The sequence below is a fragment of the Myotis daubentonii genome, chromosome 8, assembly GCF_963259705.1.
Source record: "Myotis daubentonii chromosome 8, mMyoDau2.1, whole genome shotgun sequence".
Lineage (NCBI taxonomy): Eukaryota > Metazoa > Chordata > Mammalia > Chiroptera > Vespertilionidae > Myotis > Myotis daubentonii.
This window is the reverse complement of record NC_081847.1, coordinates 37,780,780-37,807,473: the sequence shown is the minus strand read 5'-3', so window position 1 is coordinate 37,807,473 and position 26,694 is coordinate 37,780,780. Positions and strand designations below refer to the sequence as shown.

At 44.3% G+C, this 26,694-nt stretch overlaps 1 protein-coding gene and 1 non-coding gene across 3 annotated transcripts in view; one reads left to right on the top strand and one right to left on the bottom strand.

Annotated features, from left to right (window-relative positions):
• Positions 1-5,132: 5,132 nt before the first annotated feature.
• Positions 5,133-26,694, bottom strand: part of CNBD2 (cyclic nucleotide binding domain containing 2) — a 65,705-nt gene continuing 44,143 nt past the window's right edge. For both annotated transcript variants that reach the window (XM_059706036.1, XM_059706037.1), the window contains exons 9-12: positions 19,199-19,376; positions 17,047-17,167; positions 10,294-10,457; positions 5,133-5,478 (exon numbers count right to left, since the gene is read on the bottom strand). In XM_059706036.1, the coding sequence (XP_059562019.1) occupies positions 5,160-5,478; positions 10,294-10,457; positions 17,047-17,167; positions 19,199-19,376 (782 nt within the window). In that variant the 3' untranslated portion in view covers positions 5,133-5,159. The remainder of the gene's footprint in view (positions 5,479-10,293; positions 10,458-17,046; positions 17,168-19,198; positions 19,377-26,694) is intronic.
• On the top strand, positions 6,247-6,379 carry LOC132240378 (small nucleolar RNA SNORA29). The gene has a single exon (XR_009454296.1). It is a non-coding gene; the product is annotated as a small nucleolar RNA SNORA29 (small nucleolar RNA).

The window sequence follows — 26,694 nt, the reverse complement described above, 5'->3', positions numbered from 1 at the left end:
AGGCCAGGCTGAGGGGCCCCACTAGTGCATGAATTCGTGCACTGGGTCTCTAGTAGAATGATAACAACATTAAATAAAATAGGAGACCACAAGTCCAATGCTGATATAACTAAATGAATAAATGAAAAGCATTATAAGAAAGGGAATATTCAGCCATGGCTGGTGTACTCAATGGTTACAGCATCAGCCCACGTACCAAAGGGTCACAGGTTTGATTCCTGGTCAAGGATAACTACCTGGGTTGCAAGTTCGATCCCCAGCCCCAATCTGGGGAGTGCAGGAGGCAACCAATCGATGTCTCTCTCACATCAATGTTTTTCTCTATCTCCCTCTCTTCCACTCTCTCTAAAAATCAATGGAAAAAATATCCTTGAGTGAGTATTAAAAAAAAAATAGAAGGGATATTCAAAGTACCTCCCTCACAAAATAATTATTAAAAGGCAATAAGGCACAATAAACAGAATGAAAAGATAACCTATGAATTGGGAGAAAATATTTTCAAATCATATGTGATAGGGGTTAATATCCAGAATACATAAAGAACTTAACAACAACAAAACCAACCCAACATAAAAATGGACAAAGGACTTGAATAGACATTTTTTTCAAAGATGACATACTAATGGCCAGCAACCATATGAAATAATGTTCTACTTCACTGTTAATTAGGGAAATGTAAATCAAAAACACAATGAGCCCAGCCAGCGTGGCTCAGTGGTTTAGTGTCAACCTATGAAGCAGGAGGTCATGGTTCCGTGGTGAAGGCACATGCCCAGGTTGTGGGCTCGATTCCCAGTAGGGGTCGTGCAGGAGAATCCATGATTCTCTCTCATTGATTTTTCTCTCTCTCTCCCCCTCTCCCTTCCTCTCTGAAATCAATAAAAATACATTTATTTATTTTTTTTAAAGAAGAAGAGAGAGGGTCAGGGGCTCTGCACAGCCCTGGGTTTGGAGTGAGGTCAGATGAACACCTAATGGACCTCTCAAATTTTACAAAATGATAGTGAAGCTCCAGGAAGGGAAGGAGCCCAGCTGAAAGTCGTTCAGCACATATTCCGATATGCCACCTTCCCACTGCACCAGCTCTCCCCTCAGGGCTATAGCCTACAGCCGTCAGCAGCCATGAAAATTGTTGTTTCAGCTTTCTGCTGTTTCTCAGCACTTTGAAACTACTGGACTTCATTGTTGTCCCTGAACCAGTGACTACAGATTCTGCAACTCAGAACCCTTGTGGTAAACCCCTTAAGTCCCCAAATAACAGAAAAGCATCACAGCAAAATGGCCTCTGGTGGTACTCTGGGAGTTGCAAAGTTACTCATTTCACCCTTTAGACTTCCCATAACTGGAAGGTAAGATTTTTCCGCGAGTTATATAAAAAGAGTAAAGGATTAAAAAGAATGGGTTTGCTTCCAACCCCCAAATGGGATCTTAAACACTTCCTATAACAAATACTGGCAACATCTCCCATGTTTATTTTTCAAATGTTTTTTCTTTCTTTTTTTTTTCATCTTCCCCAAACAGTGGAAGCTGTTAGTGCTGAGAGCCATATTTTTAGCTCACGTGGCCTGGGTGTGCCTCTCCAAGTATGACTGGGCTTATTTACATATGGAAAATTCCAGAGGGTGATTATATTCTCTCCAGCACCATTCCCCAGTTGTGTGTGCAGAATTTCTTTTTTGAAAACAGGTGGCGCATGTGGGATAGATGAATAACATGGTGTAACAGTACGTACACTGTAATGCTGACTGCCTAGGAGGGCTCTGGGGTGCAGAGAAAGCACACGGAGTTCCTGGAACAGTGCACCACCTGATTGCCCACTGAGCTTAGATAGGCTTTGCCTCTCTGAGCTTCAGGCTCTTCATCTGTCAGATGGAGATAATGCCACCCACTTAGTTGCCAAGAAATATTTTCAGGGTAAGTGATGGCCTCTATTGAGTATGTCACATAATGCCTGGCATACGCTGGGCACTCAATACCTGAGCCCAGGCCCTTCTGCCTCATGGCAGATCACTGTGCACTTCCTGACCCCAGGATCTGTGCCCAGATGGGCAGTGAGGACTTCTGTAGCACTAAAAACATAGTTGGTTGCTAACCATTGTGCCAAGTGGTATCATATTTGCTCCTTCTGAATGAGCAAATAAATCCTAACTTGTCCTGCCCTGCCTGATTCTGATCCCTGCTCCATATTGCTGAGTGTGTGTGGAGGGGGGAGCCTGGAAAACAACTGCTTGCTCATTCTGAAGCTCACAGCCTGGAAGCTAGGAGGCTCTCGCATACTTACAAGCAACCACAAGCCCTCCCACACTGTTTCACCCATCCTTCTTGCAACAGCGCCCTCACCCACAGTGCATGCTAATTCATGCTTTGGAGACCTGCCTCTGTGCTCTTCCCTCCAAGGCTGCCCCTTAATGTTGACAGTAACGACTCACTTTAGTGAAGAGTCAGGAGGTTGGGCAAGATGCCAGCCAGGACCGCCTCACCCCAGATCTCTTGGGGATGGCCTTTATCACTGATGATTAAGGCTTAGCCTTCCAAAGCCGGTTTCCTATCCCACTGAAAGGGGAAGCGAGTCTCCGGATGGCCAAATTGACCTCAGTCAAAAAGGTGCTAATAACATCTAATGTGTATTGAGCACTGTATCTGTGTAACCCAGATATAGCTGGGCCTCATGTTGCCCTCTCTCAGCTTGGTTACTGAAATCAAAGAAACAGCAGTACGGCATAAAACCTAGTTAAGAGCTATTCAAATGTTTACTTGATTTCTCAAGGAAATCCCAAAGGAGAAACACATTCTCAATACAGAGAAAAACTCCTCGAAGTCCTCTTTAGACATTCTCATTCTGGGTTCTTCTATTACACAGCGGCTTCAAAAAAAGCTGTGCTCTTTCTCTGCTCCCCTCAACACTTCCTGAAGACCAGCCCCCACAGTCTCTTCCCCCCTCCACCCCCCACAGTGTCTTTCCTCCCAGGTTGCCCTTCTAGTCTGTTTAGTCACCCACTACTCTCCTGGGAAACATGATCTACCTCCTGTTCTGCAAGTTTTTTCTCTCACTTTCCAGGAAGGAGGATCCAGGAATCTTGGTGAATACAATCCTCCACCGTGCTGTACATGTACCAACTCTTTTAGTCCTCAACAGCCATTAAGTGGCAGAGCTGGGATCTTAGCCCAAAGGTTATCAGATTTCAGTCAGATGCTTAGCAAGATGGCTGTCATGGAATAAGTGCTCAGTAATAAGTTTCTGTCCCCATATCCTATCTGTTCAAGAACCTTCAAGGGCTCCCTATTGCCTGGAGCAGGAGTAAGCAAATTACGGCCCACAGGCCAAATCTGACCTGCTACTTGTTTTTGTAAATAAAGCTTTATCGGAACACTAAAGTTGATTTCACCATACAAAGCTGAGTAGTTACCATAGAGACTGCATGGCTGGCAAAACCCAAAATATTTATTATTTGGCTCTTTACAGAAAGGGTTTGCTGATCCCAGGCCTAGAGAATAAGAGGGAGCAGAGACTGTCTCTTATCCTCCTTTGAATCTGCTATGGAGCAAGTACTTAAAAAATGAATCTTAACTGAATGAACAAGATGTCCACACCATCATCTTTGAGCCACAGCCCTACATGCAAAGAGATCCCACATAAAGTCAGACATTCCCACTTACCTAGGTCCAAAACAGTGCCACCCCATCCTTGTAGGTCACAGACAGCCCTTCCAGGACTACCACAGATGTCTCAGACTCCTTGACTTCTGGATCTATTAGGGGAGTTGAGATGATTAAATTCATTGCTTCTCTACCCTTTCCCACCCATACTCCCTTCTGATAGAAAAATTCCATATTCCTTCTCCTTTGCTGTGCAACATAACAACTTTTCTTTTAAATTCAGCATATAAAAGTATAATGTTGAATATGTTTTTCAAACTGTACTCACCCCCCTCACTCATAAAAACCATTGATCTTGTCCAACTTGCTCATTTTGCCACTGGAGAAACTGGGGTGAAGATAAAGAACTCAAGGTGCTCAAGGGGGTTGAGTGAGACGGAAACAGAGCCAGTTTCTCCAGGGCTTCCGATGTCCAGTTCAGTGCTCAGCTGTCCCTCAGACTCCACTCCTTGCCAGGGTAGGCTAGGTGAGTGTTCAAGTGTGTAGGATGCAGGAGGGTTCATATCTCTCCTGATGGCCCCAGGCCAGGCCCTTGTGCTGTCATGGACTCCACCAGGCCCCCTGGCACTGTCATAGCTAAACTATGGGATTTCCCAAGGGAGAGAGGTAAGTGGGCGCTGGGTCTGTGGTGCCAACCTAGGTCAGTGACAGGTGGCTACAGATTCAGGATCCATCTGTAAGTCCAGTCAACCACCTCCTTGTCTCTGGCCTGCCTCCTATCTCTCAGGCTGCTTGATCCTCATCCTTGACCCAGGATGCCGCACCTGTCATGCTGCCCACCTCTGGCTTTTTATTCCTCCCTCCCTCCACAGTCATGATCACTCCAGTCTCTGGCAACACCCTGTCAGTCTGACAGAGGTGCTTGAAGAGCATTGGCAAAATAGCAGTTTGTAGGCCCAACACAGCCCACATATGTTTGTTTGCCTAACACAGTATTTCAAAAACAATTTGAATTAGTTGTTCACATTTAAAAACCAGTAGGAATCTTCTTAAATATTTGGTTTCTTGGTTCTCTTGAAAAATAGACCAGTAGTACCAGGCCTACACTTATTTTCTGGCATCAATTGTCTGGGTCTAAGGAGCAGCTGCTCCATCGAGATGGGAACGTGTGCACCAGGCCCCACCATCCTCTGTTGTTTCCCCAGTCCTTCTGCTGCGCTCCTTTAGATGACTTGTCTGGCCTTGGAAGGCATTTGAGTTCGCAACCCCAGTCTTGCTCACTTTGGTCTGAACCCCTGTGCCTCCTATCCATCTTTTCAGATACAACCCTCCCACCCTGAGAGTATCTTCATTGATTAACCCATCCATGCCCAGCCTCCTGCCTCCTGACCATCCACTCACCCAGCCCCACAAGTGTCAAGGGAAACAGTGCCCCAGTTGCTGCCCCTAAACATTTGTCCAGACCCACAGCTCAGCCCCCGGTAGCCCCCACTCCAAGCTCCACAACTCCCATGGTGTCTATTCAAGAAACACAGTGGCCAAGCCTCCATCCTTTATTTGGTCTAAACAAGGACTCCTGCATTCTTGTACCGAGGCAGAAGTTCTTGGATTTTGTACCGGGGTGCCTTGATGGCCTGGACAATCCTCAGTGGGGGGAGGTTTTTCCGGGGTGCCATAAAAATGGGATAATTAGGTTTAGTCTTCTTGTTGAAGTTACACAAATCCAGCATCAGAGACTTGGGGTTGTAGATCTCTTTCTTCTTGTACTGAATTGGGGGGAGTGGTGGACGTCGGCGAGGCTCCTCCAGCAGATGTATCAGATCCTTCCGGAAGATATTCCAGCTGTTCTCCATGAGGAACTTCTGGCACATATCGTTATCGCTGAAGGTAAGGCATAGATGCTGAGGTTCCCACGCCACCTCCTCCCTGTGCCCTGCCCCTCCAGCCTTGCCTCCCATCACTCTTCTCAATCCCTAAACACAGTGTGCTCCTTCCCACCTCTGCGCCTCTTCCCAGACTCTTCTCTCTGCCTCCTTTACCTTTCCACGCTTTCTTCCCCTAGACCTGTGCTGCTCCACACAATGCCCACGAGCTGCACGTGGTTGCTGAGTCCCTGAAGTGTGGCCAATGTGAATTGGAGCTATACCGTGAGTCTAAAACATACACCCACTTTCAGAGACTTACAACAAAAGAAGAATGTAGAGTATCTAATTAATAATTTTTATATTGATTATATGTTGAAATGATATTTTAGATATACTGAATTCAATAAAATATATCATTAAAGTTAATTGCACCCATTTCTTTTTAGTTCTTTAATGTGGCCACTGAATTACGTATGTGACCATTAGCCACTAGGGAAATGTAAATCAAGGCCACAATGAGATACCAATTATGTCTACTAAAAGGGCTACAATTCAAAAGATAGATCATAAATGTTGATGAGGATATGAAAATATTGGAACAAGGTTTCCAATATATTACTGATGCGAATGTAAATTGGTGCAGCCCCTTTGGAAAACAGTCTGGCAGCTCCTCAAAGGTTAAACATCGTTATTTATGACCCAGCAAGTCTACTCCTAGGTATACACCCAAGAGAAATGGAAACATATGCCAACATAAAAACTTGAACAAGAATGTTCATAGCACTTCCCCTTTTGACTGCCACATTTTCTCCCAATAGATTCTAGTGGCTATGCTTATGGGATAGAGTAACATCGCCATGGTCTGAAGGGGGAGGATTTGTGTCCCACTTCTGTATGAAATGGCTAAACAGAAAAAAAAAGAAAAAGAATGTTCATAGCAGCATTATTCATAAAAGCCAAAACGTAGAAACAACTCAAATGTCCATTATCTGATGAATACATAAAGTATGGTATACACATGGAATATTATTTGACAATAACAAGGAATGAAGTATTGGTACTACTGCTACATGGATGAAACTTGAAAATATTATGCTAAAAAGCAAGTCACAAAAGACCACATATTGTAGAATGCCACTTGTAAGAAATATCCAGAGCAGGCATATCTATGAAGATGGAAAGCAGCGCTAGCCGGTTTGGCCCGGGTGGATAGACCATCAGCCTGTGGACTGAAGGTTTCCGGTTTCTATTCTGGTCAAGGGCACATACCGGGATTGTGGGCTCGATCCGCAGTAGGAGGCATGCATAAGGTAGCCGATTAATGATTCTCTCTCATCGATGTTTCTATCTCTCCCTCTCCCCTCCTCTCTGAAATCAATAAAAACATAAAGAAAAGAGGGAAAGCAGATTGAAGCTACCTTGGACTGGCCTTGGTGTCCTGGCTCTATTTTGCCCCCTGCCCTCATAGCATGTGAGGGTGGGGAAAGTGGGAGGCTGGCATGGGCTCAGCACTCATTGACTAATTTCTTTCTGAGACCACAGCAAGTGAAGGGTAAGTTCAATTTCCATTGACTCGCCTGTACTCTCACCTAAGGAGGCAAACCTAATAAATCACGAACAGATTAGAACATTCTCCGGGCTCCATTATTTCACCAGAACAGATTCCACTAGGATCCATAGAGAGCAACTTAATAAAAAATCCAGTGGTTGGAGTGGGCTACAAGCTAGTCCTATTGGTCTCAGTGGTGTATCAAAGTCAGCTCCCACCAGCTCACGGGAGATGATTGTGTGCATCTCTTCTCAACTCCATCAGGTTGGTAGCTCGAAATTGGGCAGGGTGGGAGTATGTCCACCAGAGGAATGGGCAAATACTTCAAATCAGGGTTACCTCCCACCTCCCAGAGAGGTTGCTGTTAAACCTGCACCAGCACACCACTAGAAAGTCTTCACTTAATTTCCATTAACTTCCAATTTTTTATATAATAGACAATGACAACACTATTTAACTCTGACTTAGCGCTTACCATGTGCCAAGCACTTTACATTTGTTAATGAATTTGATCCTCATAACCATCCCAATTCACAAACATGGAAACTGGGGCCAAAGAGGCTAAGAAACTCACCAAACCCTGAGGGGGAAAGCAGGCAATTACAAATTCTTAGGGGATCTTCTTTTTCCAAGTTAAGACAGACCCGATTCCATGTTACCTCCTGATGCTGATGGTCATACTGATTTTTAATCGGTTTTTCACTAAACAGGGTAGCTCTTCTAGAGACCTCAGCTCCATGCAGGCACTTTAGTTCCATTCCCTGCCTCACTTGAACTGAAAGTTTCATCTGTCCTTGCAGGCTGTACAACTTCAACCCATGATTCCCTTAAACCCCATCCTTGTTGGGTAATTCCAACACTGGATCCCCCTGTGCTTTGGCTTTTAGGCTCCTCTTCATCTGCCCTTGGAAACTTCCCTCCTTTCCTATGATTATAGTCTACATGGCACTCACGTGTTTTGTAGGGAGAGGTTTCAGGATATCGAGCCTGTAGCATTCACAGGACAGGTGTCTCAGTCGGTGACTATGTGGCCTATAGGATGTCACAGGCCCTTTCCTGGGCCTCACGGTCCTCAGTGAGAACATGGAGGGTTTGAGCTAGATACTGGCTACTATTTCTGCCTGCTTTAGCAAAACCATGAGTTCAACAATTAATGAATAAGCCAGAATTCAATCTGTCAGCATTATAGATGATTGCAACAAAATGCTGACTGGGCAGCCCAAACATCTGCCACCCTTGAGTTTATGTACGCCTTTCTGAATTTCAATTCAACAGGCATTAACTGATATTCATCATGTGCCAGGCATTATGCAGGAGCTAAAGCTCCTTAAATCGTTTCTTGGGTAGTTACCTCTAACTAGCCATTTTCTATATTGGTAGTGCACGCGAACCAGAGAACGATGGCATCTTTGAACTGCAAGGAATCACCACTGTTTTCCAACTTGTTTTTCTCACAGAACTGCCCCAATTTGGGCCATATCTGCATGTTATCTGTTCTTTAATTTACTAATGATTTTTCCTTAAATCTACTTAGTTTCTTTCACTTAAATACTTACTTTGGCTTTGTTCTAAGCAACAAAATCTGTCAGGTCATGGGCGCAGTGCATGAATCATGCTTTTTCTCTAGTTCACACTAGAATAGACATTGCTGTTAAAACTAAAAATGTCAATCCATGTGCTGCCTGAAATCATCCTGTAAACCTTCCGTGAATGTGTTCCATACTTTAGGAAACACTGTTCTAATCTAATTTTCTTGTTTTGCAGATTGGAGTCTGAAGCCTAGAGGAGGGGAAATGACTTATCCAAGGTCATACAGATCCCATATAAAATTCTTTCATGTGTTTATGGGATATAGCTACAGATCTCCTGCCTTCACACCTCTTTCTCTACCATTGGAATCACTTGCTTCCCACACATGCCAGCAAAACCAAGTCTGATCACAGTATCACCACAAGAAAAAAAGGGGGGAAGACGCAAAATTGTATAATCAGCATGATTCCCTTTATAAAACTTTGTGTGTATGAATAGTAAATGCACATTTGGCATATATCCATGCTGTAAATAAATACTAAAAAGAAATACACAAAACACTAATTGGGATTGGTGGAGGAATGCACATAATTTTGTTTTTCACCTTTTAAAATGTTCAGCATTTTCTACAATGAATATGCCCCATTCAGTCAACATTTACCTACCAGGTACTATACAGGTGCTAGAGATGAAAGACAGATAAAGTCCAATCCCTGCCTTCGTGAAGCAATGAATCAAGTGGTAGAGGAAAGATATATACAAACTACGTGGCTGTCAACAGCTATAATACAATGTGTGTGGTAAGTGATAGAGCCACAAAGGGAGCACGATGAGTGTGCAGAATGGGGTTATGACCCCAATTGAGGGCCAGTCAGGAAAGGTTGTCTTGAGAAGATGAATCTTAAAGAATGAGCAGGAATTTACTAGAAAAAGAGAGATAGGATTGGGGGCGGGGGGCAGTGGCATTTCAGGTAGAAAGGCCTACAGTGGCAAAGGCGATTATATGGAGGGTCCAGGAGGCCATCTGCCTGGGTTGTTGGAGAGGTTGGAGGTGGCAGGAGGCGCTGCAAGGAAGTTAAGGGGTCAGACCATGAAGAGCCACTTATGTGGCATTAAGTCACACTGTATCCTATAGGCAGTGAAATAACCCTGCAAAGTTTTGTGTGTGGTTTTTTTTTCAAATATATGTTTATTGATTTCAGAGAGGAATGGAGAGAGAAAGATAGAAACATCAATGATGAGAGAAAAATCATTGATGGGCTGCCTCCTGCACGCCCCCTAGTGGGGATCAGCCTACAACCCGGGCATGTGCCCTTGACCAGAATCGAAACCGGGACCCTCTAGTCCGCATGCTGATGCTCTATCCACTGAGCCAAACCGGCTAGAGCATGGATCACAATTTTCTAAACTATCCCTTTAGTAACACATGTGGGTAGTGATGGTTTTTCTATTATGAATATGACTGCTATGAACATCCTAATGCATGTAGCTTTCCCATAACTTAGTTATATAAAGGTAAATTCACAGGTAGACCATTGCTTCCAAAAGTAGGAACAGTTTTATGGCACTTAAAACATAATGCTAAAATTATTAGCCAAAGAACTGAGACAATTTAGAGTGTAGCAACAACTACCAGTTTCATCCCACCCTTGTCAGCATTAGGTATTATCTTTTTCTTTCTTTCTTTTACTAAAATAGGTGAAAATTTGTTCATTTGATCTGGTGGGATATACACCCATAGCCAGCACTGACCTGGGGTACCCGATCTTGAACCTGGACAACTTTTCTGTTACCTTGCAGTCAATCAGTTCACAAAATTTTTCTTTCTGCACTGTTATCAACTCAACTCCCAGGCTCACGAGGATCAAGGGCCGCAGGTCTTGTTGGTCGTCTGGAAGGAGGATCTGGTGAAGGCCCTAGGGGAAAAAGTCCCAGAAAGTTGGACCTCAGGGACCATCCACTTCTGCTGGCAGATATTCTAGTATATAATAGAAAAACGAGGCTCAAATAGGAAGTGACTCCATCTGGGGTCATTTGGCAAATGATGGGGAGAAGCCCAGAGCTCCATTTGCTACATGACATCGGGTCTTCCGACTCTTCAAGTGACAAGAGCCCGTAAGGCACTTTGTCCACATCCTGCCTGCAGGAGCAGGCTCTCTCCCAGAACTGTACTCACAGGTACTCTCCAGGGGATGGCATTTTACAAGTTTCCCCCAATAGCCAATCTCAACTCTTCCTTGTGCCAAGTAACTTTTTGTGCCAAGTTCCCCTGCTTAGGACTATGACAAATATCAAACAGCTAGTCCTCCTCTTCTAGATCTTCCCTTTTGTAGTTACAAGCCTCTTCCCCATCTTTTTCTGCAGGTCTTTGCTCATAAATGCATGTCCCCACTGAGCCTCAGTTCTTTCTCCCTCCCACATAGACTGCGGAGGCCCCTGGCCTCCTTCTCTGCAGCTTATCATGCTCCTTTGGCTCCCTGGCACGGATTCCTATTTGGTTATATCTGGAAGGGAAATGGAGGTCAACAGGCATACCTGCTTGTTTTACAGAGAGTATAACCCCCTCAGGAGATTCCCTGAGACAGGGCAACGCCCTTGTTGCTGAGCTGTCAATCCATTACTCACTCCTCAGCCTCTCAGCAATTAAGACTCAAGCAAGCCTGGTCAAAGTGGCTCAGTGCTTGAGTATCGACTTATGAACCAGGAAGTCACAATTCGATTCCCCTTCAGGGTACATTCTTGGGTTGTGAGCTCGATCCCCAGTAGGGGGCATGCAGGAGCCAGCTGATCGATGAGTCTAATCATTGATGTTTCTATCTCTCTTTCCCTCTCCCTTCCTCTCTGAAATCAATTTTTTTTAAAAAAAATTGTGTTTTAAAGACTCAGGCAAGGAGGGTAGGGAGGTCAGTGGCCCCAGATCCTACAATGTCCTGCTCTCTTGGACTTAAGAAGAAAGAGGGCCATAAACCAAGAGGTCTGCTCTAAGAAGGCAACCTGGGATTGGGAATAATCCTGGCTTCAGAAGGAAGATCCAGTTGTTTACTTGTTATGTGACTTTGGGCAAGTTACACCTCCCTGGGCCCCTGTTTGCTCATCTGTGAAGCAGAGGTGAGAATACCTGCCCAGTGTCTCCAAAGGATTCTGAATTTGAAAAGTGTGAAGTTGGATTTGGAACAGCCCCTCCCCACCACCACCACCACCATTTGGGTTCTAGACCTTGAAATATGAGCATCTACATACTCTTTGGTGCTCTAATCCCTGGCCTTGTCTCTCCTTGGTAAGACTGGAATGGAGATAAGTTATTTTTCTTATGAAGATCCAAACAAGAAGGTGTGTATAAGGACATTCTGGGAGACACCAAGCACCTCCATATTAATTATGCTCAGTACAGTGGACATGAAGGCCCTTCTATAGTGGCCTTACACAGAAACCAGAATGGCTGCCCTTTAGCTAGCTCCTACTATATGGTAAATATATATGCATGGAGATTATGTATCTCCATCCTAGGAGATAGGGATTATCATCTTCAAATGTGGAAAATGAGACTCAGAAAAGGAAACTTACTTGCCAAAGGTTACATAATAAACAATCATCATAATAATGATGATGGTGGTGATGATGCCACCAGCTAAGTTTATTAAGCATTCACTAAATCCCAGTGCCTCCTGTGATTTTCATATAAATTAACTCATGTAGCTCTCACAGCAGCCCCACGAGGTGAGCTCTATTGTTATCCTCCTTTTATAGACGATTCTGCTGAGGTTCAGAAACTTGTCCAACAAAATGGCATAGAAGCAATAAAGCTAGGATTTGAACCCAGGTGGTCTGTCTTCAGAGTCCATGCTTTTAACCACTGCGCTGTGAAGAAACAGCCACAAGGGGGTTAAGTCACCTGCCTAAGAACCCAAAGTGGTGAAGCCAGTATTTGAACCCAATGACCTGCTCAGGGCCTCACCAAGGGCAGCATTGTCTTCTGGCATTCCTATGCACCTCCAATCCACCCCAACACTCCCTCTGTGGCTCAGGTCCATTCTCTGCCTAGAACCTTCAAATAGCTTCCCCAAGGCACCCGGAATAGAATAGAATTCAGTGTGGCCATCACGGCCTGGGCTTGCTGGGCTCTCTGGCCTACCTTCACCTTGCCCCTGCTTTGATTACTCTGTTCTAGCCGTGTTGTGCTCCCTTCCAATCCCCTCAACATGCCAAGCTCTTCCCCACCTCAGGCTTTGGACATGGTATTCCTTTATCTGGAACAGTCTTCCCTCAGGTCATCCATAGCTTATTCCTTTCATCATTCAGGTATCATCTTAAATATTACCTCCTCAGCCCAGCCAGTGTGCTCAGTGGTTGAACATCAAACCATGAACCAAGAGGTCACCAGTCCGATTCCTGGTCAGGGCACATGCCTGGGTTTCAGGCTCAGGTCCCAGTGTCGGCGGGAGGGGGGAGGGGGGGAGAGGGAAAGGCATGTAGAAGGCAGCCGACCAGTGTTTCTCTCTCATCATTGTTTCTATCTCTCTATCCCTCTCCCTTCTTCTCTCTCTAAAAAAACAATAACAAATATTTTAAAAATATATCACCTCCTCAGAGCAACCTTCCTTGACCACTACCCTATTTAAGAAGTCTCTCCTCACCAACCCAGCTTTCTATTCTGTACCTAACAACACATGGAGACTAACTGAAGGAATGGAGGGTGTTTTGCCTGAATAAGATAATAAGTAACAGGGCATTTGGCACAGTGCCTGGCTCATACATATTGAATGTAAAACAAAACAGCATTCTTTAAATACCTAGGGGCCATCACATGGCAAAGAAGCTGATTTCTTCTGTTTTGTTTTTGTGGGATAGGTAGGGGGGTGGGGTGATGGGGCAAGGAGCTAAAGTTGCAGGAGGCAGAGTTTTATTGACTAAAAGGAAGAGATTCTTAAGACTTCTGACCACGGGCCACGGTAGGGCATGGGGTTCCCAGACAGTACTAGGCTGACTTTCTTTCCTACCTCTGAAGACACACAGTCCAGCAGGGCAGAAGCATTAAGAGCCCACCAGAATATGTGTGAGAAGAGTGTGAAGAGGACCCTGGAGACACCGTGATTAAGAAACAGTGGAAAGAGCATGGCAAGGGAGCAGCTCCCCCAACTAGGCTGACCACACACAGGGCACCAAAGGAGGATCACAGAGATCAAGTGCCATTCTCATCGCATATCCCATTTTTATCATATTATATCAAAGGGACACACTGATCACATGAACTATTACTGTTGATGTTGGCCTTCATCAGCTGGCTGAGGTACTGTTTCTTGGGTTTCACCATGGTAAAGTTATTCTTTTATTTTCTCCCCCTTTCCACACTATATTCTTTGGAAGGAAATTGCTATGTGTAGCCCATATCTAAAGAGCAGCGAGTTATATTCATCCTCTCCTTTAGGGCAGAGCAACTACACAGATTATTTGGAATTCTTCAGCATGGAGGTTTGTCTTTTCTTCTCTTTTTATTAATTTACTCATTATGCATTGCATCAGTAAGTACTCATGGATGTTTATTTTACATTTTGAGTTATACTCAGTACTACTTTACTTTGCTGCTTAAATTGTTCAAATTATTCCAGCTTTGGTCATTGGGAGCTCTTTCAATTGGCCACTATGTCACTTTGATACACCCCATAAATTTGCCTCTCCCCACAACACTTCCTTAATTCCTGACACTACAAAATACTCCAGGTTCATCTTAAATATCTTCTGCCTTAGTCCTAGAATCAATCATTTCCCAAAGAGCCCCTTTCTTTTTATTTTAGAACTAGAGGCCCGGTGCACAAAAATTTGTGCACTGGGGGGGGGGGTCCCTCAGCCCAGCCTATGCCCTCTTGCAGTCTGGGACCCCTCGGAGGATGTCCACCTGCTGGCTTAGGCCCGCTCCCTGGGGGATCGGGCGCAAGCTGGCAGTCAGACATCCCTCTGGCATCCCAGCAGCCCTTGAGGGATGTCCACTTACCAGCAGGGAGCAGACCTAAGCTGCAGTCGGACATCCTTAGCGCTACTGAGGAGGCGGGAGAGGCTCCTGCCACCACGGCTGTGCTGGCAGTCATCAGCCTGGCTTGTGGCTGAGCAGAGCTCCCCCTGTGGGAGCCCACTGACTACCAGGGGACAGCTCCTCCATTGAGCATCTGTCCCCTGGTGGTCAGTGTGTGTCATAGTGACCAGTCATTCCCAGTCGTTCTGCTGTTAGGGTCAATTTGCATATTACCCTTTTATTATATAGGATATAGGCCTGGTGCACAGGTGGGGGCCGGCTGGTCTGCCCTGAAGGGTGTCCCAGATCAGGGTGGGGGTCCTGCTGGGGTGCTTGGCCAGCCTGGGTGAGGGACTGATGGCTGTTTGCAGCTGGTCACACCCCCTTCAGGGTGGGGGTCCCCACTGGGGTGCTTGGCCAGCCTGGGTGAGGGGCTGATGGCTGTTTGCAGGCTGGTCAAGCCCCCCCCCCAGTGGGGACCCTCACCCCATAGAGGTTTGGCCAGCCTAGGTGAGGGGCTGATGGCTGTTTTCAGGCTGGCCACACCCCCTTTAGGATGGGGGGTCCCCACTGGGGTACCTGGCAAGTCTGGGTGAGGGGCTGAGGGCCATTTTCAGGTTGGCCAAGCCACCCAGCGATGGAAGCTCCCAGCCTCTCCTTTTTTTCTTTTTCTTTTTTTATTCTAGGATTTATTTACCTTCTATAATTGAAACTTTGTAGCCTTGAGTGGAGCTCAGAGCCAGCCAGGGCAGACGGGAAGCTTGGCTTCCTCCATCGCCAGGGGAAACCCAAGCCTCCTGCTCGCTCCAGCTCCGTGGCCACGGCCAGCTGAAAGCAGGTATTGGGGTTTATTTATCTTCTATAATTGAAACTTTGTTGCCTTGAGTGGAGCTCAGAGCCGGCCACAGAAGGCAGGAAGCTTGGCTTCCTCCATCACTGGGGCAACCAAGCCTCCTGCTTGCTCCAGCTCCATGGCTGCCGGCTGCCATCTTGGTTGGGTTAATTTGCATATAGTTGCTCTGATTGGCTAGGGGGCATGGCTTACGGCATAGTGAAGGTACAGTCAATTTGCATGTTTGTCTTTTATTAGTGTAGATGGTATTAGACACCAAGATCTGGGTACTGGGTGTGTTCATCATTATAGGAGTGTCATTTCTTTTAGGCCCTATCAGCTGATAGGGCAAAATACATATGTTTATACAGATATTTATAAATATTTCTATATATAACCATCCATATCAATGTGTAGCCTCTAGCCCTTATCTGTAAATTTCCACTCCAATACTGAGATACCTGGCTCCTACTATGCACCATTCATTTACTTAATTGATCCATTTCAGTATACATGACAGCAGAATCAATTGTTAATCCATACACCAACTTTATCAACTAGAGTTTAATGCTTGTATGTGGTTCCTTCTGCATTTAGTCTTACAGCCTCCGGTCATCTCCAAATACTTAGGTCATCAGCACTTTTTTCTCCCACCCCCTTCATTGAGGTGGTTTCATGCATTTGTAAAATTGTTAGATTCTCTTGTCATAGTCTGTATTCCTTCCTGGGATCTCCCAACAACCTAGATAAATTTTTTTGTTTTGACAAATTGCATACATTAAGCTTCACTCTTTGTGCTGGAAAGTTCTATGAGTTTTGACAAATGCTTAATGTTTTGAATCCACCATCATACAGATAATTTTACTGTCCTAAAAATCCTGTGTGCTCTACCTATTCAGCCCTTCCCCTGATCTCCAAACCTCTGGCTACCACTGATCATTTTATTATCTCTGTAATTTTATCTTTTCCAGAACATCATAGAATTGGAATCATACAATCCATAAACATAGAATATTTTCCATTTATGTAAATCTTCTTTGAATTATTTCATTATAGTTAGTTTTCTGCATATGGATCCTGAACATATTTTGTTAGAGTTATATCTAAGTATTTCACTTTTTGGTGCTATTGTACATGGCATTGTATTTTTAATTTCAAATTCCAATTGTTCATTGCCTTATCACTGCAACTTTGCTATAATCATTTATTAGCTTCAGGAATTTTGGGGGGTTCTTTTTTTATTTTATTCTTTGAAATTAACAAGCATATGATCTGCAAACAAACACAGCTTTAATTCTCCCCCCAATCTGTATATGTTTTACTTCCTCTTCTTGTCTTAATGCCCTCGCTAGGACTTTTAGGACAATGCTGAAGGAGTGGTGAGAGGGGACATCCTCGCCTTATTCCTAAATTATTTTAAAACAAGTCCCAGATGTCATATTTTAATCTGTAAATGTTTTGACATTTATTGCATAAATATAAGAACTCTTAAGAACCATAAGCATAGTATGGTAATATTAAAATTATCATATCTAAAAAATCAGTATGTTCCTTAATATCACCACATATAGAGTAGGATATTTTTAAACCTTTACTCTCATTACTTAACACTCACAACCCATCATGTTACACACAGTGTCATAAACAAGGCTTTCTGTACACTTACAATGATTTCTCCTTCCTCCACTGTGTGGAGCTTGACGTAGGCCCCCACTAAAGCCTCCTTCGGGATATCACCATACTTGGTTTTGATCATGGGAGAATTAAGCAGATGAGGTTCCTGGGATCTGAAATTAGACAACTTGTTAAAAAGAACTCCTCTGTAACACAGCTAGTTCATGAGGCCATGGATAATCAGCTCCACCTCTATTGCACATGGAATCTTCCCTCCCCTCTCCCAGAAGTAAGAAAACTCCAAATCAAACCCTGGGAGAGACTGAGTCAGGAATTGGAGAAGTTTAATAGGGAGGGAGACTTGGAAGAGAAGGAGACAGGACCCCTTTAACCACCTGAAAGCTGTTTGTTATGTGCAAGAAGGGGCTGATGACCTCATGCAGTGGGCCAGGCCTGCTGGGTGAGAGGTCCACACTGGCTGAGGTATGCTCAACATGAGGAAGGAATTTCTAAGTCAGAGCTGCCTGAAAATGGCCCAGACTGTTTGATGAAGAGTAAGCTCTGTGCCTTTAGGGACACGACAGGAAGGCAGAGAAGAGGTGGCGCTGTGTGTGTGTGTGTGTGTGTGTGTGTGTGTGTGTTTGCTTGTTTACAAAGACAGGTTTTCCTGGGTAGCCTGGAGACTCTGTACTTTGTTCATGTTGGGGTTAATTTTACCCAGGCAATCCTGTTGTGCCTTCTTTGGTCTCAGGCTAGGTAGAAGGAAGAGACAGGCTATGCTTTTTGGATTAGAGGCAGGAAAAAGAGTATTTATCAGCTGAAAATATGCCTGAACTCACCTACACATAAATAAGGCAGGCTTCTATTTTCACACAAACCCCAGGATTGGTAGATGAGTGCCACATGTCCAGCCTGTCCCTTTTCCCTTATTGATTTATAGCAGAGAAACTGGGCTTGTTCTATCTCTACCTTCAGAAGAACTGGGATTGGTATTTCAAGCACAGGATCCCTTAGAAAGAGTATCCATCGGAGGAAAAAACTCAGAAGCCATGAGATGCTCATATGGAGGTGAGCAGGCAAAAGGCTTGAGCAAAGTGGCACTATGGCAATATGGAGACTGTGATACTGATGTCATTATCAGTACCGCTGCGACAGTTTTTTTCTTTATTTTTTTATTCTCTGAAGGGAAGAGAAGGGGAAGGGAGGGGAGCGGAGGGTGCTGGCATGCCCTGGGGGGAGAGCACACTCTCACTGCAACATTTTTGTTCCATCTTCAATGGGGGTGGGAGGAAGCTGCTGTGTTTCTAGGGCCTGGCGTTGAGCTGCCTGTAGGCCAGTGCCCACCAAGTGTCCTTTCCCACTCCTCAGCCCCTCTGGGCTAAGGCAAAAGTGCAGCCCTTATTGTACACCCACCTTGTTCCCATGGTGACAACTGTACCAGACAACAAGACCGAGTGCTAACAAGCTACTTGGGCTTGAATCCTGGTTCTGCCACTTCCTACATGTGTGACCTCGAACAAGTAACTGAGTCTCTCTGTACCTTGTGTGTTCTCACCTGAAAGATGGGAGTGATAATAGCAGTACTTACACTTACCTGACAGGATTTTTGTGAGAATTAAATTAGATAAGCCAGTACCTGACAGAGTATTCCATTAGTGTTAGATATAGTTATCATTATCTCATTTAATTGTTGGTTTGCAACAACCCCAGGACTTAGACACTATTATATATAGACAAGGAAACTAAGGCTTACAGAGGTCCAGTTCCTTGCCTGGGGATGCAGAGCTAAAATAAGTGGCCAAGCCAGGAAGTGAACCTGGGTTGAACTGACTACTAAGCCCAGGTTCTTATACTGTCTTCCTTGGATGGTTACGATTTTTTAAAGAGGCTCAAGACCCAGTGACACACAGAGTGAGTGACAGCTATAAGATCTGTCCTGCCCCTTCTTCTTCAAATGGTTCCCTGAAAAAGGAAGAAACCGACCACCTAAAGTGGCCCCTTGAGAGTTAAAGGCAGAGAATGCAGCTCCTGGACATCAAACCCAGCATCTCTCAGGCTGCCTTCTCCATACCCCCAACCTTTGGGGTAGAGCTATGACTGCTACCTCCGCCCCCTCCCCAGCATCCCTGATATTCTGCCCTGTAAGTTATATCATCCTTTCAACCAGAATCTGGACCCTCCTATCTGCCAAGAGCTAAGCTTACTTGATCTTTGGGCCAAAGGTCTTTGGGAGACTATCTTCTAGGGTATTAATCTTCTTACTGGAGGTGGTCCCCTGTTGCTCCAAGGCTTTCTGGAAATGCAGAAGTTTCAGAGCACTAAAATCCTGTACAGGATATGATTTAATCTGGAAATCCTTAAATCTCTTCACAGGAGAAGCTTCTGTTAGAGAAAGCACAGGGAAACATATTAGTGGGCCTTTGCACATATGAGGGTTGTTGCAGGCAGTTGGATATATATCACAGACTGCCTGGCTAGTCTGGTGTATGGGGAAAATTAAAAAAAAAATAGAGAGGTCAGAGAAAGATAAATATCACATGATCTCACTCATTTATGGAATATAATGAACAACATAAACTGATGAACAAAAACAGATCCAGAGACAGAGAAGCATTGATCAGACCATCAAACCTCAGAGGGAAGGTAGGGGAGGGTGGGGATAAGGGGGAGAGATCAACCAAAGGACTTATATACAAGCATATAGGCCCAACCGATGGACACAGACAACAGGGGTGAGGGCATGAGTGGGAGGGATGGAGGGTAATGTGGGGATAAGGATACATATGTAATAACTTAATCAATAAATTAAAAAAAAACAAATAGAGAGGGGTTAAAACACACCGTGGTGTCCATGTATTGTCCCTCCACGTTAGGCCCTGGACTACTAGAGCCTTTATACCACTGCATCCAGACAAGTGTCACTGGCCTCATTTAAAGAAGAAAACGAGCAGCAGAGAGGTTAAGTCACCCAAGAAAAGGCTGAAGCTGTTTGAACTCAGTCAGGTCTAATTCAAAGCTCATGTCTTTTGGCAAAGCACATTTATCTGAGCTTTCAAACTGGGATTGGGGATAGGGGCAGCAACAAAAGATAAATGGAGGACCAGCCATGGAACCTTGAATAAGTCACATAATCTCTTGAAACTCTCATAGGATAATTGTAAAAATTACAGCTAAGAGTATGTGCTATGTACCTAGCACAGTGCCCAGCACATAATAGGCCCTCCATGAGAGTTTTTAACAAGCTCTCCAAGAGAAAACTAATCAGGAGTAAAGCAACTACCTCAAAAACTGTAAGAGCTAATAAATGATTTCAGCAAAACAGCAGGATACAAAGTCTACACAAAAATCAGTTGCATTTCTATACACTAAACAAACCACAAAACACTGCTGAAAGAAATTAGAGAACACATAATAAAAGGAAACATATCCCATGTTCATGAATTAGAAGCCAATATTGTTAAGATGTCAATACTACCCAAAGCCATCTATAAATTCAATGTAATTATTATCAAAAGTCATTATCTGACTTTTTGCAAAAATAGAAAAACCTATCCTAAAATTCAGAAGAAATCTCAAGGGACCCCAAATAGCCAAAACAATCTTAAAAAAGAACAAAACTAGAGAATTCACACTTCCTGATTTCAAAACTTACTATAAAACTACTAATCAAAACAGTGTGATACTGGCATAAAAATAGACATATACCATAGCCCTAGCCAGTTTGGTTCAGTGGATAGAGTTTCAGCCTGCGGACCAAAGGGTCCCAGATTCAATTCCAGTCAAGGTCAAGTACCTTGGTTGCAGGCTCCTTCCTGACTCAGGCCCTGGTCAGGGCTCATGCAGGAGGCAATCAATCAATATGTTTCTCTCACATCAATGTTCTCTTGTCTTTCCCTCTCCCACTCTCCGTAGAAATCAATGAAAAAGTATCCTCGGGTGAGGATTAACAACAACAACAACATATATATATATATATATTTTTTTAAAGGCATAATATGCTAATTAGACCAGATAGCCAAACGACCTTCCAGACAGCATTCCAGACATCCTCCTGGATGACCTTCCTGACAAAGCCGTGGCAGTGGGGGCCGAGGCAGAGGCGGTTAGGGGCAATCAGGCAGGCAGGCAGGTGAGTGGTTAGGAGCCAGCAGTTGGACATCCCTCTTGCAATCTGGGATGTCTGACTGCCAGTTTAGGCCCAATTCTGCAGGGATCCCTGCAGGATTGGGCCTAAACTGGCAGTTGGACATCCCCCAAAGGGTCCCAGATTACAAGAGGGTGCAGGCCCAGAAATAAATGTGGTCAAATAATTTTTGACAAGGGTGCCAATACCATTCAATAGGGAAAGGACAATCTTTTCAACAAATGGTGTGGGAAAAACTGTATATCCATATGTAAAAGAACGAAGTTGGACACTTATCGAACATATACAAAAATCAACTCAAAATGGATCAAAGACCTAAATGTAAGATCTAAAACTATAAAACTGCCCTGACTGGTTTGGCTCAGTGGATAGAGTGTTGACCTGTGGACTGAAGGTCCTGGGTTCGATTCGGGTCAAGGGCATGTACCTTGGTTGCGGGCATATCCCCAGAGGGTGGTGTGCAGGAGGCAGCTGATCGATGTTTCTCTCTCATTGATGTTTCTGTCTGTCTCTCTCCCTTCCTCTCTGTAAAAAAATCAATAAAATATATTTTAAAAAACTATAAAACTGTTAGAAGAAAAAATAAGACAAAAGCTTCATAACACTGGATTTGACAATGATTTCTTATATATAAACCAAAGGCACAAGTGACAACAACAAAAATAGACAAAATAGACTTCATGAAAAAATTTTAATTTTGTGCATCAAAAGACAAAATCAATAGAGTAAAAAGGCAAATTGAAAAGTGGTATAATATATTTGCAAATCTTATGTCTGATAAGGGATTAAGGTCCAGAATATATAGAGAATTTCTAAAACTTCAACAAAAATAAAGATGGACTCTTGATGAAAAAAGATGGCGGCTGGCAGGACGGGGGGTGAGGGATAGGAAGTGGTGAGTGAGGGGATGAAAGGAGAGTGTGTGAATGTGTGTGGTGTGTGTGTGAGTGAGTGAGGGACAGTTAAATTTGGCAGGAGCAGCAGAGGCTGGCAGACCAGGCTCTCTTGGACAGGGAGAGATTACCACTGCTGTGGGCACTCCCTGGACTCAGGACTTGGGCATGAAGCCCACACCATTTTGAAGGGGAGAGCAGCCTCTTCTAAGAACTCATCAGCACCACCACCCAGACAGGCCTTGGACATTGCCCGCGACCCAGCAGCCACTCCAGCCAAAATCCTGCTGCCCCACTCAAAGGCCCACGGACCCTGGGACTTCCACCTCCAAAGGTGCACTGCTCCCACAGCAGTAAGTGCAACTTCCCCCCACCCCAGCGGCAGAACTCAAGGATGACACATTCGCGCGTTTCCAACATTCACATGTTTCCAACATTCACGCGTTTCCAACGTTTGCGCATTTCCAGCACGCTGACTTCCAGGGCACACCACTCCATAGGCAGCTCTTGGATGCCACTGTGAACCCCTGCTGGGTGTGATTTTGAACAGACAAGGGTGTGCTGCCCCGCAGTAGAAATTCTGAATTCCCTCTTCCTGAATAACTGCCCACAGACAACTCAGCTACATATCCTTAGCGCCAGGGTCCCTCAGAGTGTGTCAGAACTCTGTGCCCACCAGCAAGCTCACCGTCACAGTCATGCATTTCCAAGGAGCAGGCACCCAGAGCCCATCTATCCACAGGGCACTTGTGGCAGTTACTGCAAGCCCCTGCTAGGTGCGATCTTGGACAAACAGGGACGCATTCCCCCAGCAGTAGAAATTCTGAATTCACTCACCCTGGAAACCTGCCCACAGACGCCTCAATTATGTGGCTTCAGTGCCAGGGCCCTTCAGAGTGCTTCAATAAGCCACGCTGGCAAACGCACTGCTGGTGCCCCTGTGAGCCGCCACTGGGAGTGCGCACCTATCCACCACAAGTGCAGCAGCAAAAACTGAGTCTGCCCACCCCACAGCTGCAGAACTCTGGACACTACAATTGCACACTCTTCCAGTGCCACTGTGAGTCTCCGCTGGGCACGCATGACTTCAACCACGGGCATAAGACAGCAACAAAACAACAAGAAAACCCATTGCATGGGAGAACATATTTGCCAACGATATCTCCAAAAAGGGTTTAATCTCCAACATTTATAGGGAACTCATGCAGCTTAACAAAAGAAAGACAAACAACCCAATCAAAAAATGGGCAACGGATCTAAATAGATACTTTTCGAAAGAAGACATAAGGAAGGCCAAGAGACATATGAAAACATGCTCAAAGTCACTAATCATCTGAGAGATGCAAATCAAAACGACAATGAGGTAGCATCTCACACCTGTCAGACTGGCTATCATCAACATATCAACACATGACAAATGCTGGCGAGGATGTGGAGAAAAAGGAACACTTGTGCACTGCTGGTGGGAATGCAGACTGGTGCAGCCACTGTGGAGAACAGTATGAAATTTCCTCAAAAAACTAAAAATGGAACTCCCATTTGACCTTGTGATCCCACTTCTAGGAATATATCCCAAGAAAACAGAAACACCAATCAGAAAGGATATATGCACCCCTATGTTCATAGCAGCACAATTTACAATAGCTAAGACTTGGAATCAGCCTAAGTGCCCATCATCAGATGAGTGGATTAAAAAACTTTGGCACATCTACACAATGGAATACTATGTCACAGTAAAAAGGAAGGAACTCCTTCCATTTGCAACAGCATGGATGGAGCTGGAGAGTATTATGCTAAGTGAAATAAGTCAGTTAGAGAAAGATAAATATCACATGATCTCACTCATTTGTGGACTATAACGAACAACATAAACCGGTGAACAAAAACAGATCTAGAGACAGAGAAGCATTGATCAGATGCTCAAACCTCACAGGGAAGGTAGGGGAGTGTGGGGGTAAGGGGGAGACATCAACCAAAGGACTTGTATGCATGCATATAAGCATAAGCGATGGACGCAGACAACAGGGGGTGAGGGTGAGGGCAAGACTGAGGGGATGAGGGGACAATGGGGGGATAAAGACACATTTGTAATACCTTAATCAATAAAAAATTTAAAATAAAATAAAATTCCACTCCTGGGTGTGGTTGAAACTGAAAAAGAAAAAAAAGATGAGGATGTGGAGAAATTGGAACCCTTATGCACTCTTAGTGGTAATGTAAAATAGTATAGCAGCTGTGAAACACAAATAGCAATTCCTCAAAAAAAAAAAGAAAGAAAGAAAGAAAATAGAATTACCATGTGATCCAACAATTTCACTTCTTGGTATATATTCAAAAGAAAAAAAGGGTTTCAAATATATATTTGTACACCTGTGTTCACAAAAGCATTATTCACTAAAGCTAAAATGTGGAAGCAGCTCAAGTGTCCATCAACAGATGAATTGATAAACAAAATATGGTATATTTATACAATGGAATATTATTCAGCATTAAAAAGGAAGGAAATTCTGACATGTGCTACAACATAGATGAAACACAAAGATATTATACAAAGTAGAATAAGCCAGTCACAAAAAGACAAGTATTGTATGATTCCACTTACATGAGGTACTTAGAGTAGTCAAAATCATAGAGATGGAAAATAGAACGGTGGTTGCCAGGGAGAGGGGGAATTGAGAGTTACTGTTTAACTGGTATAGATGGTGGTGATGGTTGTACACCATTATGAATGTATTTAATACCACCGAACTATATGCTTAAAAATGGTTAACATAGTAAATTTTTTTATGTGTTATTTTACCACAATAAAAAAACTGGAGGGAAATTTTATGGGATACAAATTTTTGTCTGGTGGATTGGTAGTGGAAAAGAGAGATGCATGTATGAGCTCAGTCAGCCTTCCTTAGTAACCTGTGTGATAATGACAACAAACCTCTACTATATACTAATGCATCCAAGTAGTGTTCTGAGAGCTTTATATAGTCATCTGCTTAACTTCATAACAAGTCTATGAAGTAGAGATGAAGATTCACATTTTAGAAAAAAACCAAGATGGCGGCATAGGTAAACACCGGAAATTGCTGCCTCGAACAACCACTTCAAAAATACAACTAAAACACAAAACGGACATCATCCAGAACTACAGGAAGGCTGGCTGAGTGGAAATTCTACAACTAGAAGGAAAGAGAAAAGCACACTGAGACTCAGAGGAGGTGCGGAAGTAAAGTGCAGAGGTACGGAGACGCAACTGGAAAGGGCTGGCAACTGAGGACACGGTTGTCTTTTCAATCCGGAGGGAGTCTCAAGCTCCTGACTGCTCTGAACTCCAATTCCAGGCGAGTCTCTGGGGACCCAGACTCATATGGGGAGAAACTGGACTGTCTGGCAGCGGTTGGAACTCAAGAGTGGCTTTCTCTCAGAGGTGCTTGCAGTGATTACCAGGACACTGATACAGGGGGCCTCTTAGGGTAGGACTGAGGGGCAGCCATAGCTGCTTGCTCCACCCTGTTGATCCCCTGAGACCCCACCCCACCCAAGATGTGCGCAGAGGCTTTTGCATATGAAAGACCTGGCCTTTTGCAATCTGATAATTACCTAACAAACTGCAGCTGAGTCAGAGAGACCCAGAACATCCAAAAGAAGGCCCAAGGCCCCACAGCAGCTTGCATTGCTTCACAGCTGGGCCTCATCTGGGCACCTCCAAACCCCAAACAAAGAAGAGGAATCTGCAGATCTCTCCATAGCTCCTGCTGGATAGCCTCAGGCAGAGGCTAAATTAGCACCTCCTTAGAGATCCAAGAGCCAGTGTACCCAGTGGTCAGAGTGGGATCATCCAGATTACAACCCCTCAGATCCATAAGGGACACACTCAGGGGGCAGACTCAGTGAGCACCAAAGCCCCCCTGAAGCAAGTCTTGCCCCAGAAGGGTGTCTCCAGCACAGAAGTTCTCCCACTGATTCTCATAGCTGATTCTCACAGCCAATGGCCTGGAGGTCAATTCCTCCCAGTGATACCTACAACAATCAAGGCTTAACTACAACAAGACTGTGCACAAAGCCCACAAAGGGGTGCATCAAGAGTGTCCACCTCAGGTAATTGGGGAGGCTGAGCCACTGGGCCCTATAGGACACCTTGCCCAGAAAACCACTTTACCAACACAGGGAAGCATAAAAAATGCGGAGACAAAGAAACAGGACACAAATGACAGAAACGGAGGAAAGCAAACTACTGGATATAGAGTTCAAAACCACACTTTTAAGGTTTTTCAAGAATTTTCTAGAAACCACCGATAAATTTAGTGAGACCCTCAAGAAATCTAGTGAGACCCTCGAGGTTATGAAAAAGGACCAACTAGAAATTAAGCATACACTGACTGAAATAAAGAATATTATACAGAGATCCAACAGCAGACTAGAGGATCCCAAGAATCAAGTCAAAGATTTGAAATAAGAAGAAGCAAAAACACCCAACTGGAAAAACAAAAAGAAAAAAGAATCCAAAAATATGAAGATAGTGTAAGGAGCCTCTGGGACAGCTTCAAGCATACCAACATCCAAAGCTATCATTCAGAATTGAAGGTCAGATAAGGAGCTTCACAGATAAGAAAACGCTAAAGGAGTTCATCACCACCAAACCAGTATTATATGAAATGCTGAAAGGTAT